Source organism: Petaurus breviceps, unplaced genomic scaffold (genome assembly GCF_028583685.1).
Source record: "Petaurus breviceps papuanus isolate PSGF00001 unplaced genomic scaffold, PetGlider_PUasm1.0 688, whole genome shotgun sequence".
Classification (NCBI taxonomy): Eukaryota; Metazoa; Chordata; class Mammalia; order Diprotodontia; family Petauridae; genus Petaurus; species Petaurus breviceps.
The window spans coordinates 11,567,110-11,583,037 of NW_027186457.1; the positions used below are offsets into that span (position 1 = coordinate 11,567,110).

At 38.2% G+C, this 15,928-nt stretch overlaps 1 protein-coding gene across 1 annotated transcript in view; it reads right to left on the reverse strand.

Annotated features, from left to right (window-relative positions):
• Nucleotides 1-15,928, reverse strand: part of DNER (delta/notch like EGF repeat containing) — a 356,232-nt gene that overhangs the window by 96,534 nt on the left and 243,770 nt on the right. Inside the window, exon 7 of the mRNA XM_069104612.1 lies at nt 7,170-7,283. Coding sequence (XP_068960713.1) covers nt 7,170-7,283 — 114 coding nt within the window. The remainder of the gene's footprint in view (nt 1-7,169; nt 7,284-15,928) is intronic.

The following is a 15,928-nucleotide window of genomic DNA, read 5'->3' on the forward strand; positions in this document are numbered from 1 at the left end:
GTAGTAGTAGTTGGTGGTGGTGGTGGTAGTAGTAGTAGTGGTTGGTGGTGGTGGTGGTAGTAGTAGTGTTAGGAGGAGGAGGAGGAATGGTGGTGGTGGTAGTGGTAGTGGTAGCAGTAGTAGTAGTAGTAGTGGTGATGGTGGTGGTAGTAGTAGTATCCATATAAGTATATAAAAAAATCTTTAATGGAAAAGAAAACCACTAAATACATGATTGGACATTTCCTGAATATGACAGAGAAGGAGGGAAATATGTTCATGCATCCACGCTGTAAGATGCTGCTGCCACCATCACTTTAGATGACAAATATATTCAGACAACAAATGCAGTCTTGAGCACTCCATGACTCTGAGTCATCACTATTGTTTGGAATGTGTGTGTTTTCTCAGAATTCATACCATTTCCACCCAATGAATGGTTCATTTAAGGATATCATGGGCCCCCAGTGTGTGTTCAGCTGAAAGTGTCAAAAGCATCTGGAATGCTAATGTACGAGCATTTTTAAGAGGGGAGGGGTTGCCTTTCATTACTCATTTTTGACACAAGGAATCAAAAGCTGATCTTCCCCAATGGTTAGAGCCACTGTGCAGATGACGCTTTCTTATAATACTAATGAGTAGGTATATTCTGGATTGTTTTTTCTTCTGCTTTATCAAACTAAATGATGTATCTGCCAGTTTAACAAGCAGTTATTTGGGTGAGGTCAGCTGGCTATTGTTGTGAACAGAGCTCTGGACCTCAAATTAGGAAGTCCTGAAATTAAATCTGGCCTCTGACACTAACTAGCTGTGTGACCCTGGACAAGTCACTGTAAATGCTGCCTGCTTTCAATGTCCTCACCTGTAAAATGGGCATAATGATAGTCCCCCTCCTCCAAGGGCTGTTGAAGGATAAAATGAGATTTCTGTGAACTGCTTTGCAAATCTTAAAGCACTATATAAATGCTAGCTAGCTATTTTTTTTAAAGTCGTGAACATACAACTAAGAGATACCTTAAGGTCATCTAGTCCAACACAACCATTTTATAGATGAGAAAACTGACAGTCATTACAATGAGGTAAATTCCCAGTGTCACGTCGGTAGTATTTGGCAGTAGAGGAATTCAAACCCAGATCCTGTGTTCCCAAATTGAGCGTTCTTTTCACTGCACAGTGGTTCCACGTGTGCCTGACGGGGCTTCATATTATATGTCTTCTGGCTGCTTCATACCAAAATGGCATTTCTGCCACGGAAAAGTGAGAATTCTGATTGGGTCTGGCATTTACAACCATTTCCATCCACCTGGGTGCCATACTTTAATGATGACAGATTCTAAGTAAAACAAAGGACTTGGAGCAGTGCCTGATACATTGCAAATGCTTCAGGAATATTCATTCATTCATTCATCCAACTAGGATGATACAAAATCTAGAGTATCCGAATCCTTGCTGGTAAAGTCAGCATTGGGAGATGCAGCCTGGCAATTGCCCTTATAAGGGCTACGGCCACAGCCACAGCCATCAAAAACTTAGAAAAGAAAACTCATAGCACCCAAGTCCTTAGCACTGTCAAATGGTTCAGCATTGGAGACTGATGTGATTTTATCAAGTGAAAAAGACATCAAAGAAAAGGCATCACCCTCTGCTTTGCCGCTGCATCCCAAGAACCGTGGGACCTCTCCAGCTCATTTGCAGCTGAAACCTCCCATTGCCTCCCCCATTAAAATGAGACCTCCATGAAAGCAGGGGCACCTTATCCATCTATATGTCTCCCCAGCACTAAGCACAGTACTTTGCACACAGTAAGTGACTAATGAATGCTTTATTCATTTCTAAAGGGAAAAGCCTCTTTATATGACATTTTCCCAAAAACATTTCACATGAGACAACATTTTCTCAAGGTGGATTATGAATCTCTAATCCTCAACACTAATTTCTTATTATCATGCACTTTTGTGGGACACATTTGTGTCAGGAATGTAATTAGATGTGAAAACAAATGTCACCTTTGGAATGAATAGCAATGTTCTGCTACAGATAATTTTTTTCATTTTATTCCATCTAAGTTTAGGCAATGTGATACTTCAAAGAAAAACAAGACTGGATGAAAATTGTAGGAGATGAGGTCAAGTTCACTCGTTTCTAGAATCTGCATTTCATACACTCTTTCAAATTCTAATAGATAATCAGAGTATGCATGCATAATTATATGTTCCAAATTAAAATGCCCCTAGTTTAAAAAAAAAAAAACAAGGACTTCAAAGATCTTCCAGAAAATCATATTACCCATATCAACTCAAAAAACAGCAAACACGTTTAAATTTTTTTTCTAATTCAATTTCTCCCATATCCTTATGACCATGAACTGAAAGTTTTCTTATAGTAACTTTGCATTCTTTATCCCCTGAATAGATTCTGAAGGTTCACTTTTCATTGAGAAGTCTTCCAAAGTTAAGAAAGAACCCCAAAGGCAGGAGAAAGAGAAGTGGGATCAGGATAGATACTGAACCCCACAACATAACAAATTCTATGCTTAGAGTGCATTCCCTATCAGATAGAAGGCAGAATATAAGTTACAAGTTAGAGGTCATAAAAGGACCCATAAAGGGTGAGTCTCTTTTCCTATCTTTTGGGAAAGGTTGAACAGATTATTCAGCAATGTCCTAGGGACCAACAGTCTCTGGAACAAATACTCTATCCTCTTGTTGTGGGATTCCCTCTTAACTCTGAGAAGTCTAAACATTCGTTTTCTTCCTCCCCAAAATATGTTTGTCTTTTTATATGAACATGAATTTGGACCTTTGGGAATGGGCTTACGGTTAAAGAGAGTGAAGGTCTGGAGGCAACTGAATCTTTGTAGGAGACACCCAGACTCAAAAAAAGGATGAAGATAAAGAATAATAAGCTGTTTGTCCTTCATTCTCAAAGGGGACTGTGATATCAGGGAGGTGATGCCACGATGTGCAAGTGAATTGGGTTACTTGGGGGGAGAACTGTACAAAGTCACCAGTCTCACTTTCTCCTCTGGAGCCATCTGGGTCCAGTGGCCAGATAGAGATTAGGATGAACGGAAATGGTGGAGCGGCATGGAAATGGGCAATACCTTCATTTCCAGTCCTCATCACTAGAAGAAGCCTACCTAACTTTCCCTTCTGACAGAAGCGAATTGGGTTTATTGACTTTAAAAGGGGCCTCAATGAGACAAGCTAAGTAATGTCCAGATTGAAAACCTACTTTCAACAGCTTTAAGGGCCCCTTTAAAGGTTCGTGAAAAATGCATCTCATTGTATTTACAATAAAAAGAGGAAAATAAGGTTTCAGATTATTTTTAAAAAGTCATTTAGAGATCAATTGCCATTTTTTTTTCGGTCTTCCCTCATAGTCCCAGAATTTAGTCCAGCGCTTGGTATATAATAAATACTTGGTAGGCCCTTGTTGGCTTACTTACTGACTGATATTTGCAAATTCATATTTTGAAATGAGAAAGCAGCATATGGTGTCTTAAAAAGAACATGGGATTAAGGCCCAGAGGACCCAGATCTGAATCCTAGCTCTGCTATATACTAACTGTGTGACCATAGTCAAGTTACTTCCCCTTCCTTTACCTCAATTGCCTTATCTGTAAAATTGGGACCTGCTTCCCAATCCCTGACACACAGTAAGTGCCACATTAGTCATTTTGTTATTATCAATTATGATTATTCTGTGGAATTAATGCAATACTCCAACGCCCAACAGATAGTTTTCCATTGCCCTTTAGGTTAGATGATTTTCAAATTCAGCTCTTCAGAGATAGGTATTGAATGACTTCCATATATCACCATCAGAAATATATTGGTATCAAAAAGAATTTATCTTCCAATTAAAACTTTTATTTAAAGGCATAGCCCATGCTTACGATCAATCAAAAGGTATTTATTAAACACCTACTATGTACTACAGACACAAGCTGTGACTGACTAGAAGAAAGTTTCATTAAAAATAAAAATTAAGTATCTTACTATGAAACATTTTCAATCATTATAGTAATTTTCCAACAAAAAAAATTAGTAGTAGTCTGTGATCCTTGATGTGTTATCACTAGAAAATAATGTCTAATTTGTTCCTGAGATTAATTTATTTTATGATAAGCTTGGAGAATAGACTTGTCATTATTGGGAAGGGTGAGGTGGCACCAAGGTTTTTGAGAAAAAGAATCATCAGGTCCTCAGAGTATGACTAGAGCAATTTATACTCTCTCAGCAGGTATTTTTAAATCTCATGCTAGCTCCCAGTCTAGGGAATGCCTGGCAAGGGCAAGTCAATTTTAGGACTTCCCCAGGTATCCTGCTGTAGGCCAGCTAGGAAGTCTTCATAGGATGATGAGATCGTGGCATGAGAGAAACCTAAAACGGCCTGAGAGATTATCCAACTCAAATCCTTCATTTGACAGATGAGGAAAATGAGGCTGAAAGATATTTAGTGACTTGCCCAAAGTCACTCCATTGGCTTAACCTCTATTACAACTGTTAGAGATCCCTGAAACCCTTCCAACTCCGAAGGCTCTTCGCTTCTAAAGCTCACTCAAGCCAAGAGAGAAACCAGATATTCAGGATTTTGTTTCCTTTGTTGGGAAGGGAGTCACATATCAAAGTAAAGTAACTGCTTTGTGGAAAACAAAAAAGTGGATGTAAATTTATATTTAAAGCTGTTGATTGATATTTTATTAGACCAGCAGTGGAAAATGTACTTCTTAAAGGATATATATATATACATATATGTGTGTAAATGTACATATATGCATATACACACATATACATATATAAACACATGTGTTATATATAATTACATACTAACTATATTATCATTAAAAAAATTTTTAGCTAAGCAAAACTAAGGAGTTCTAAATAAACTATTGCCTCAAATCCTCCACCTAAGTCACTCTTTTAAGTAAAAATTTTTAACAATTCATTTTTAACATTTTAACAATTCATCACCAATCTTTTCATCTATATGAATCTTTCTTTAAGTGTATTGATAATCCAAATTCTAGAGAGAAGTCTCAAAAGAGAGCTTGGTCATGTATTTTATGGAATCAACTCATCTCTGGCCCCTTCTGCAAATTACACATTTGTAAAATTTGCCTCTTTTACCTTGCAAGACTATTATAAGGAAAGCATTCTGTAAACCTTAAAGCACCATTCATTTGAACATGAGTTGTTATTATTATATAATTATTGGTCTGGAAAAAAATTTTGAGAAACCATATGTGGTTCTTTTCTTTCCTTCTCTCTTCCCCTCTTCAGTCATGTCTACCCCTAAACTATGCTGGACAGACAACATATATTCCATCTTTAAAGACATCTAGAGAAAAATATTATAAGAATTATATTGTTATGATAGAAGAAGAAAATACAGTCCCCTCAAACATCTAATTCAATTCCAAATAGCCCAACTCTCTGAAAAGTTTTTCTTGTTTTTCTTGTTTTTTTCTTTTTTTTTTTTTTTGCTTTTTGGAGGGCAATTGGGTTAAATGACTTGCCCAAGGTCACATGGCTAGTTTTTGTGTTAAGAGTCTTCAGCCGCATTTGAACTCAGGTCCACTGCATCACCTAGCCGCCCCTAAAAGTTTTTCTTATAATTATTTTATAATATTAATATAATATATTCATACAATACATTAATACAATACTATAATATACTATACTATAATATACTATACTATAACATAACATAACATAACAATATAATATAATATAATATAATATAATATAATATAATATAATATAATATAATATAATATAATATAATATAATATAATATAATATAATATAATATAAAACGTTAAAACGTTTCCCTATTCTTTAGCAGGTAACCTGCTGAGCACCAAAACTGAAACAACAAAAAAAAACTACATTCTTTACATAGAGTATATATGGAAATAACCTTGGGGAAAAGCCACTAGCTCTGGTGGGAAATGGGGATCTAGCGGGGTGGGGAGACTTAGGAAACACCTGAAGAAGGTGGTGTTTGAGGTGAGATGTGAAAGAAGCCAGACACTCTAAGAGGCAAAGGTGAGAAGGGACATATACCTATTTCTCTTTTAGAATGTAAGCTCCTAAGGGCCAGGAACTATTGTATTTTAGTTTTAGTTGTTCCTTTTTTAACTTTTCCCTTTGTATTCTCCAGTTTGCAGCACACAGTAGGAGCTTAATAAGTGCTTGTTGATTAAGAGTTGCCTGGGGCACTGAGAGGTTAAGTAAAGTTAACCACAATTATATAGTGAAGTAAGTATATGTCAGAAGTAGGACTTGAAGTCAGGCCTTTTGGATCCCAAGACCATCCACAACACTGCCTTGCTTTCTAATTAATATGAGAAAGCTCCTTCACCATGCCAACAGGTTACTTCACCAAGCCAATAGCACATATGTTATTTTGTTTTGGGGATTTTTAAATTTAATTTAATTTACATTCTATATTATGTTACAGTATATTATATATCGTATTATGTATTGTTTTTATTTTATCTTTATTGTGTACATTGCACAGTTGTTGGAAGACATCAGGAATAAATAAGCACTTAAAAAATGTAAATCCATCCAAAATTGAAGTGGAAAGAATACACTTCTTTAGAATTCAAAAATGCACAATTAATAACACTGGCTTGACAGAACTGATTTTCCAGATATAACTTCTCGCTACAGACAACTGAAAAGGGAGAAAAATATTCAATGAGAAAAGCAGTTCTGGAATTAGAGAGGGCCAGCAGTCAATCAGATAAGTCTAATTTGATGAGACTTCATAATCAATTTATTAGCTGAAAAGAGCTGAAATCAACAAAGTTGACATTTAGATTTTTTTAAGTGGATAAATTTTTTAAAATAGTTAAGGGAATTTTTATCCACTGAATTCCCTCCATTAATAACTTTTTATTTAAATTGGTTCCATTTTTTGTGCCAAATAACTTTCAATGCATTTTTAAAATAACAGGGCCTCACTAGCGTATTTTTAATGCCAAAAAGACCAACATAACTCAAATTCTTCTACCATATGGACAGGAAGCTATACCTCCTTCTATTAGAAGTATAAAACAACAACAAAAACCATGATTTTTTAAAGCACTTTATAAATGGAAACTCAATAGCATTACTTCTAAATATTGTTTATAATGTTAATAGAAAAAGTATTGTTTGATTAATGATGCTATTTACCTTCTGGACACTGGCAGCTGAATCCACTGAGATTTGAAATGCATGTCGCTCCATTTTTGCACGGTTCTGAAATGCAGTAATCCACCATGGACTGGCAAAGCTCACCGGTGTAACCTGAAACACAGTGTCAATTTTTCACATTAGAAAAACAAGCTAATTAAAAAAAACACCCAAACATGACATTGTTATTGACACATTCATATTAGTTTCCATTCTTTTCATAAAATGCCATTACCATCCCAAAACAGCGTGGGGGGTTCTTGGGCAGGTCTCATACATTTTTTTAGAGGGGGAAGAGTAAGGCAATTGGGGTTAAGTGACTTGCCCAAGGTCACACAGTTAGTTAAGTGTCAGGTATGTGAGGTCATATTTGAACTCAGGTCCTTCTGACTCCAGGACCGATGCTCTATTCACTGTGCCATCTAGCTGTCCCTCTCTTTATATATTTGGAATGATCTGAATGGTTTCTTCATCTGTAAAGTATGTTTGGAGGAGGGGAGAAAGGTTAACTATAAAATTTCTGGCATTACTTTCATGTCTAATAATCTAAGCAGTATGATACAATGAGAAGAACTCAGGTCCTGGAATCAGAAACCCTGGCTTTAAATCCAGAGATGATTTGAAGGATCTCTCATCCTTATTATCTGTGTGACCATGGCCGAGTCATTTAATTTCTCTATTTCTCACTTCCCTCATCTGTAAAATGAGGGGATTTGAGTAAAAGTCTTCAAAAGTTACATTCACAACAAATGTCATCACAAACAAAATCTATTGACTTGTTCATTGTTTGAAATTAGCTATAGTATGTGTGCAAATTTATAGCACAAGTTACACAAACTGTACATTCTGGCCCCACCCTTTCAGGGACATATAGGCCTGCTACATTGCCCTTTGAGGCTCGAGCCCCCACTTGTGATGTTCCACCATTTGTTTGGGGCCTATGACTAAGGCCCCATTTCTCTTTGACTGCTTAACACGAATTCTATTTTACAAAAAGATATTTACTTCAAAGATGTAACAAGAATATAAAAATAGTCATTTCCTCCTCCTCAGTCTCTGAGGAAGATAGGTTCAATTGAGCTCAGTTTTCACATAGTACCTTTCTCACCAAGTTCGCAGACAGGCTGTATTACAGCAGGATGATTCCTTGTCTCAGCTGTTACTAGATGGGGGGCCCAGAGATCCCTCCTTAAAGTCATTCTCTACTTTTGAAGCATTATTGCTATGTCAACTGCAAACCTGGACTCTGGAATGAAAGGATGTTGAGGAGCCCTCAAGTGTCGACTCCCCTCCTTTTCCCTAGTTGCCAAATTCTCTCAAGAGTGCTAAATCAAATCTGAAAGGCCTTTTTGAATGACTTCACCATAAATCCAGGAGCCTCCTCTTCATCACATGGTTAATTGACCGAAACCAGATACAGAATGTCTATACCTGCCCCAAGCTCACCAAGACGTTTTTCTTTCACATCGTCACAATTCCCTTGAAAGCAGCTCCCTCATCCTCCACATGGAGTGACACCATCTATATATGTGCAGACAAATCATACCAGTCACTATCCAAAGACACCTGGAACCAAAAGTATCTGGGAGGAGACCTTCTGAATAATTAGTTCCACCCCAGTGTTTTAGAGGCGAGAAATGGACGCACATATCACGTTAAGCACTAAGTATCAATCAACACCTATATGCCAAACCACAAACTCAACTCAGACAATTTCCGGTGAAGCAGGGTTACCATTGTCATATGGATTGATAATAATATTTTAATTTTGTAGGAAGGCATGATATGTAGGGATTGCAGTCTCTCTCAGCACCTGCATAAGCACAAAAGGCTTCCAATGAAATTCAAATTTATCGTGAATTTGGCAACACAGTGCTCCTGAGGGACTTTCAATAAGACTAGCCTTTCTGAATTATTTGTGTTGAATGACTATCATTAGTCCTTGGGCCCAGGCCTTGCAAAGAATGGTTGATTTCAGATGAAAGCTGTGGGGAGCTATTCACCAGAGCTGCAAATTCCTGCCAAATGAGTTACAAGCTACAGATTGCAAATGGAATGCCAGTTGTCTAGAATCTCCCTCTTCCTTGCATGTCTGAATGCTATGCAACAAAGTCTAAATAATTAAAGAGATCTGAAAAAGACCAAAAAAAAAAAAAAACCTTTCCGTTTTCATGTAAAAATTCAAACCCCAGAAGGAAATATTTAATTGTTTTCCAGCTTAAGTCCACCATTGCTGTTGGCTCTTGGGTCAGAATTTCATTTGCAAATGAACATAGCACAAATGAAACAGAAGCTGGTAAAATAGTGAAGACTGAGCCCTTTCCTGTACATGACACCCAAGACCAATTTGCACAACACCTGAGCACATTGAGGAAACTTGAGGGAAAAGAAACAGGGCTCTGAAGAGTCTTTTCTTGCATCAGACAATGCTGTTCACCTGTTTGTTCTATATTCATCAGGAAAGAAACAATTTCTTTTCCTAAGCTTACAAACCAAGAAGCTGCCAAGCGGCAGTCGACTGGAACAAACCATCAACTGTTGCTAGGCTGCAACAACTTGAAATTGCAAATAAATCTCTCAGTCTCTCACTGAAATGCTCATTTCATCCTTTGAATGTCCATGCCCAGCACCTGGCCCAGGGCCTGGCACATAGTTGGTGATTAATAAATGCTTGATGGTTGATTGAGTGATGGATTAGCTCTCTACAAAGGGAAAAAAACAGTGACATTATAGAACATAAGCTCCTGTTTGTTGGTTTTTAATGATGTCCTAGCTTGCTAGATATAGTGGGGGCATCGAGTCACATGGATGGGTGGATTACAAGGGGATTGAGATGCTCCTGACTGATATTGATGCATCCTGAAGAGAATGATGTAAGCAGTCAGACAAAGCACACAGTACAGCTAGAGGAATGAAAGGGGCATTAGAGACCATTTAGTCCAAAATCCTTATTTCACAGATAAGAAAACCAAGACACAGAGATCATAGGATCAGGATCACAGATTTAGAGCCAGGAGAAGTTTAAGAGATCATCTAATCCAACTCCTTTGTTTTACAAATTGGGAAACTGAGGCCCAAGGAAGCTAAATAACCTGCCTGAGGCCATACAGCTGGTAAGCAGCCAAGCAAGAATTTAAGTCCATGTTCTGTGACCACAAATCCTGCATCCTTTCTGCCACACTGAGCCGCCCTCCTACATCCCAATGTTGGGGGAGGATTGGGACTAGACTGGGTCCATGACACCAAAATCTCACTTGTCCAGAAACAGGGAGAATTGGGTGAAGGGGAAATGCTAGTGAGGATAAAGTTCAGCTATGCAGAATTAGGTATTTGAAGAAATTAGCTGGAAACTATCAGTGACAGAAGGCAGTCCAGAAGCTTTAGGCGGCACCATGGATAGAGCACTGGGTTTGGTATCAGGAAGACCTAAGTTCAAATCCTGTCTCAGACACTTACTAGCCATAAAGCCTTGGGCCCGTCATTTCAATTCTTGGCCTCAGTTTCTCACATAAAAATGGGGACAATAACAGTTGTTACTTCACAGTGCTATGTGAAAATCAAATGAGATCATATATGCGAAGTGCTACATAAATGCTGCCTATTGTTACTATCCTCGTGATCAAAACCAGGGCTAGATCCAAAGAATTTGAAGACCTAAGGTAAGGGAAAGCCGATGAGAGACAAGTTGAATGATTTCAGGCTACAAGAGCTTAATTAAATTAAAGAAGCACTATGAATGCAAGCTGTTGCAGCCAGATGCATGTAAATTGGAAGCCTGGCCCTATTTGTCCAGATTCTCACTAATAGGCGATGTCTTCTTTGCTAATGATGCTCTCCTTAGTTTCATTGGAAACTATAAAGCAATAGGCCCAATCCCTGTCAGTCAGCATATGGAACCCCTGCATCTATTAACCCCCAAGGAAGTGGCAAGGCATTGGATACGACACTGGAGAACTTCCTTGATTCAAAGGACAATAAGGCAGTATGAGCTTTGAAGTAGAAGGAGCGCCAGGTCGCAATTCAGAAGACCTGAATTCTTGGCTCTGGAACAGACACTGAAACTTTGTGGTTTTCATGCAGTTCTTTCAGTCATGTCTGACTCTTGCTGAGCTAAATTGGGGGTTTTCTTGGTAAAGATACTGGAGCAGTTTGCCATTTTATTTTTTTTCTCCAGCTCATTTTACAGATGAGGAAACTGAGGGAGACAGGGTGAAGTGACTTGCCCAGGGTCACACAGCTAGTAAGTGTCTGAGGTCAGCCAGGGAGAGGAGTCTTCCTGACTCCAGACCCAGTGAATGAAAAAAAATCCTCTCTGGGTTGCTAGGAGGATTAGGAAAGTGCTTTCTAAATGCTAAGGTGCTCTAAGAATGGAAAATGTCATCATTAACAATAACTAATGCCAAGGCAGCGAGAGGCCTTCACCTGCACTTCTCTCCACTCTGGAATTCTGTCAAGTGGCCGAGTCCTTTTCTGTTATCTGGTATGCATTTCTAGTTAGCATATCATCATCCCCACTTGCTTTGTTCCCTTTAATGAGCTGAGGGTTGCTGAGCTGGGAAGCAGCAAGGAATCAAGTGTCTTGGGGGACTCGTTTTCTTTGTTCTTAAACCCTAGTCAGTCATTTTCCAAATGCCTCAGAGTACAAGTTAAGGTGAAGGTGTGACATCTTACAGTTGACACGATGCAACGTGTCCTTTTTTTTCCAGAAATTTAGTCCATGAACTTTTCGCCATCGAACAGATGTGTCTTTTCCTTTTGTCTCTAAAATTTGGTCTCATGACTCAGGTATACTAACCTGAAAATGTGAATTAGAAGTTATTTTTAAAAAGGAAAAAAGATAATGGATTGCCCATAATTCTTTTTTGTGTCAAAAGACAAAAGCATTTTGTTTCTATTTGAGTTCTTTCTTTGGAGAGTAAAACATACAGATGATTCTAAAATGTTGGTAGCTTTTAATCCTTTCACATCTCCAAAGGAGTTAACTGGTACCAGGTGGCATGCTTGAGTGCTTGAGTAAGAAGGAAGCAGGCAAGTAGGATATAACAGAGCAAACACTGGCCATAAATCAGAGGACCTGGGTTCCAATCCCACCTCTGATGATCAGCATCTGTGACTCTGGGAAAGTCACTTAGCCTCCCTGGGCCTCAGTTTCTTCATCTGTAAAATGAGTAGGTTGGACTTTATGATAAGCTCTATGGTCCCCTCTAGCACTAAATCTATGAGCCCATAAAAGGATAACTGGTGCAACTTGTCATAACCCTACGAGGGGTTTGTCTTTATGCACCACAATGAAAGCACAGTTCCACTTAACCACAATATCAATAATCCTATGATGCCTCATTTTTCCTTTTATCAAATAGCAAAACCACTGGTTTGCCTAGTTTTATTTTCGAACCCATCGGTCTTTTCTGATCCCAAAAAGTTACAATACATTAGCTAAAAGCTTCATCTATTTTCTATCATCCTTACTACATGACCTATCCAGAATCTTTTCCCATAAGTTATAATTATTTCCCTTCAGTTTCAAAAGCTCTTGGTTTTTTAGACAAAAAAATATTTTTCTTTAAGCATCTTCATGACCTTGGGCAAATCACATAATTTCTTTTGGGTCTTACTTTTCTTCATCTGTAAAATGAGAAGTTTGGTCTAGAAAATGTATAATATCCCTTCCAGTTATTCTATGAGCCTAAGAGCCAATTGACTAACTTAATGTGCTTCCCATCCAACTGCATGTCATATTCTGGACAATATGTATTCTTTAACTACTTGGTTTTTCGTGTGTGAATCACATAAGCAATTTCTCCCGAGTGGCCATGGCTTTTATTAAGGAATCCCTGTAGTGTTCTGAGGCTTCATGTCATATACCATTCTCAAAATACAGAGAACTTCACTGTCCATTGGGAATCTCTTTCTGCAAAACATCCTCCATAACACAGGCAAGCACCATTGGCAAGAATATACCTCTGCTTTATTCCTTACTTGATACTGATATTCATACACTAGTTGAAAAAAGGTATCTCTGTGGTTGTATCTATCAAGGAATCTTCTACAAAACTGGCATAGACATGGGAGACAAGTTGTTAAAGAACAGCCCTTCAAGTTGCACTTTGTTCTACAAACAAAGTGGTTTTTGTAACCAACAGAGAAGTGTAGCGTGATCTTACATCACCTACAACTCTTACTGTGAAGATGTATTCTGCTATGCAGAAACTCATCTACAGAAGTCTTCCTATTCCTCTTCATATTTTCAACAAAGATGCCTTCAATATATACATAGACAATTTTTACCCCCAAAAAAGTTTAAAGAGATGAATTAATGGATTCATAGGTCAACAACCACTGGTGTATTTTCAGTTACCTTTTGGGGGATTACATATCTCTCTTTTTTTAATTCCACACATTTTACTAATTCAAGAAGAAGATAAAAATTTAACAATAAAGTCACTCCATTCTATAAGGAGATGGATAATGATCCTAAAACTGCAGAAACTAAGACTTCATTGGGTGCACCATTATATTGACACTCAGAAGCAGACTATCCATGGGATAAACTTGGTAAGTTCTGAAGGAGGATTTTTCTCCATGAAGGGGCACAGTCTGTGAAGAACTCTAGGAGTACATATCTCTTGAGATAAACCCAAAATAGAAGAGATAAGATTATAAATGTAGAGCTGGAGAAAACTAAAGCCCATAAATGTTAAGTGACTTGCTCAAGGTCACATAGCCAGTAAATGTCTGTGTCAGGACTCAAACTATCCACTTCACTATGCCTCTTTATTGCATCTGGGGAACTTTTGTTGTTGTTGTTGAGTTATTTCAGATTTGTCTGACTCTTCATGACCCCATTTGGGGTCTTTTTGGCAAAGATACTGCAACAGTTTGCCATTTCCCCTCTGCAGCTCCTTTTACAGATGAGAAATCAGGGTTAAGTGAGTTGCCCAGGGTGATACAGCTAGTAAATATCTGAGGCCAGATTTGAACTCAGGAAGAGGAGTCTTCCTGGCTCCAGGCCTGGCACTCTATCCACTGTGCGACCAAACTGCCCCTTGGGGGACTCAATGCTGCTCCCTGTCACCAATGGTCATGTTTTTTATACCCTAATATTCTCCTGGGAGTGCTATATGGCTATTAATCATGGGAAACAATGATCTCAGAAGATTCAGAATGACAGATGGCCCAAAAGACAATGTCAAGGTGTAGAGTCGTTACATCTGGCTCATAGCATATTTCAAACGAAATCTAGGTGGCAAATAAGGACATGTAGCACTGGGAAAGGGTGGGCTGGCTATGGCATGAGAGTAAGAGTTAACAGAAGGATGGACTATATGTTACATTGGCATCTACAAAGCATTAAACAATGCAAAGGAGGGTCTTTGTTACATTATGTAAAAGCTCAATGGGAGAAGGTGGGCAGGAAGCACTCAAGTTGAGAAAGCAAAGAGCCAAGATTCATTGAAATCCTTGGCAGAACAACTTTCTGATGCCACCATATGAAGTAAGCAATCTCTATGCAAAGAAGTGTTTTGTCATGTCCTACACATTTAGAAACTTTCTGGTCTTTTGGAAGTAATTTAGACTCCTGACATTGATTATATGGCTCAAAAAACTTTAGACTATCAAGGAATGTAAGAGGGTGCTGCCTGCAGCGCTTTAACTAATCAGACCCTGCAGAAATTACTATGTCTTTTCTATGAGACTAGTTCAGTGCAAACTGCCTGCTGGTGGTGACTTCATGATGGTCAGCTCCTTGCAAACAAACCGCTCCTTCTAGCCATTATCTATGTTACAAGTGATCTTGAGAGAAAATAGATTTTTTGGTGTTCCACAGAAAATAATGAAAGGGATGAACAGAGATGGCAAAATGAATCTGATCCCAGAATGCCCGTCTATCGAATCACTGCTTTGAAAATATTTGCTTTCCTTCTAAATTTTGTATCTGCATTTAACTGTGCTTCATGATCTTTCCCCAGAAATAGATAGATGATAGATAGATAGATAGATAGATAGATAGATAGATAGATAGATAGATAGATGGAAAGAAAAGAGAGAGAAAAAGAAGGAAGGGGAGAAAGAAAGAAAGAAAGAAAGAAAGAAAGAAAGAAAGAAAGAAAGAAAGAAAGAAAGAAAGAAAGAAAGAAAGAAAGAAAGAAAGAAAGAAAGAAAGAAAGGAAGGAAGGAAGGAAGGAAGGAAGGAAGGAAGGAAGGAAGGAAGGAAGGAGGAGGAAGGAAGGAAGGAAGGAAGGAAGGAAGGAAGGAAGGAAGGAAGGAAGGAAGGAAGGAAGGAAGGAGGAAGGAAGGAAGGAAGGAAGGAGGAAGGAAGGAAGGAAGGAAGGAAGGAAGGAAGGAAGGAAGGAAGGAAGAAAGAAAGAAAGAAAGAAAGAAAGAAAGAAAGAAAGAAAGAAAGAAAGAAAGAAAAAAGCCCTTCAAATTGCACTTTGTTCTACTAAACAATGTGGTTTTTGTAACCAACAGAGAAGTGTGACATTATCTTACATTATCTACAACTCTTACTGTGAAGATGTGAAGAAAGGTAGGTAGATGATAGATAGATAGACAGACAGACAGATACAGAAAGATAGACAGAGATACAGACAGACAGACGGACGGATGGACGGATGGATGGATGGATGGATGGATGGATGGATGGATGGATGGATGGATGGATAAGAGAGAAAAAGAAGGAAGGAAAGGAAGAAAGAAAGAAAGAGAGAGAGAAAGAAAGAAAGAAAGAAAGAAAGAAAGAAAGAAAGAAAGAAAGA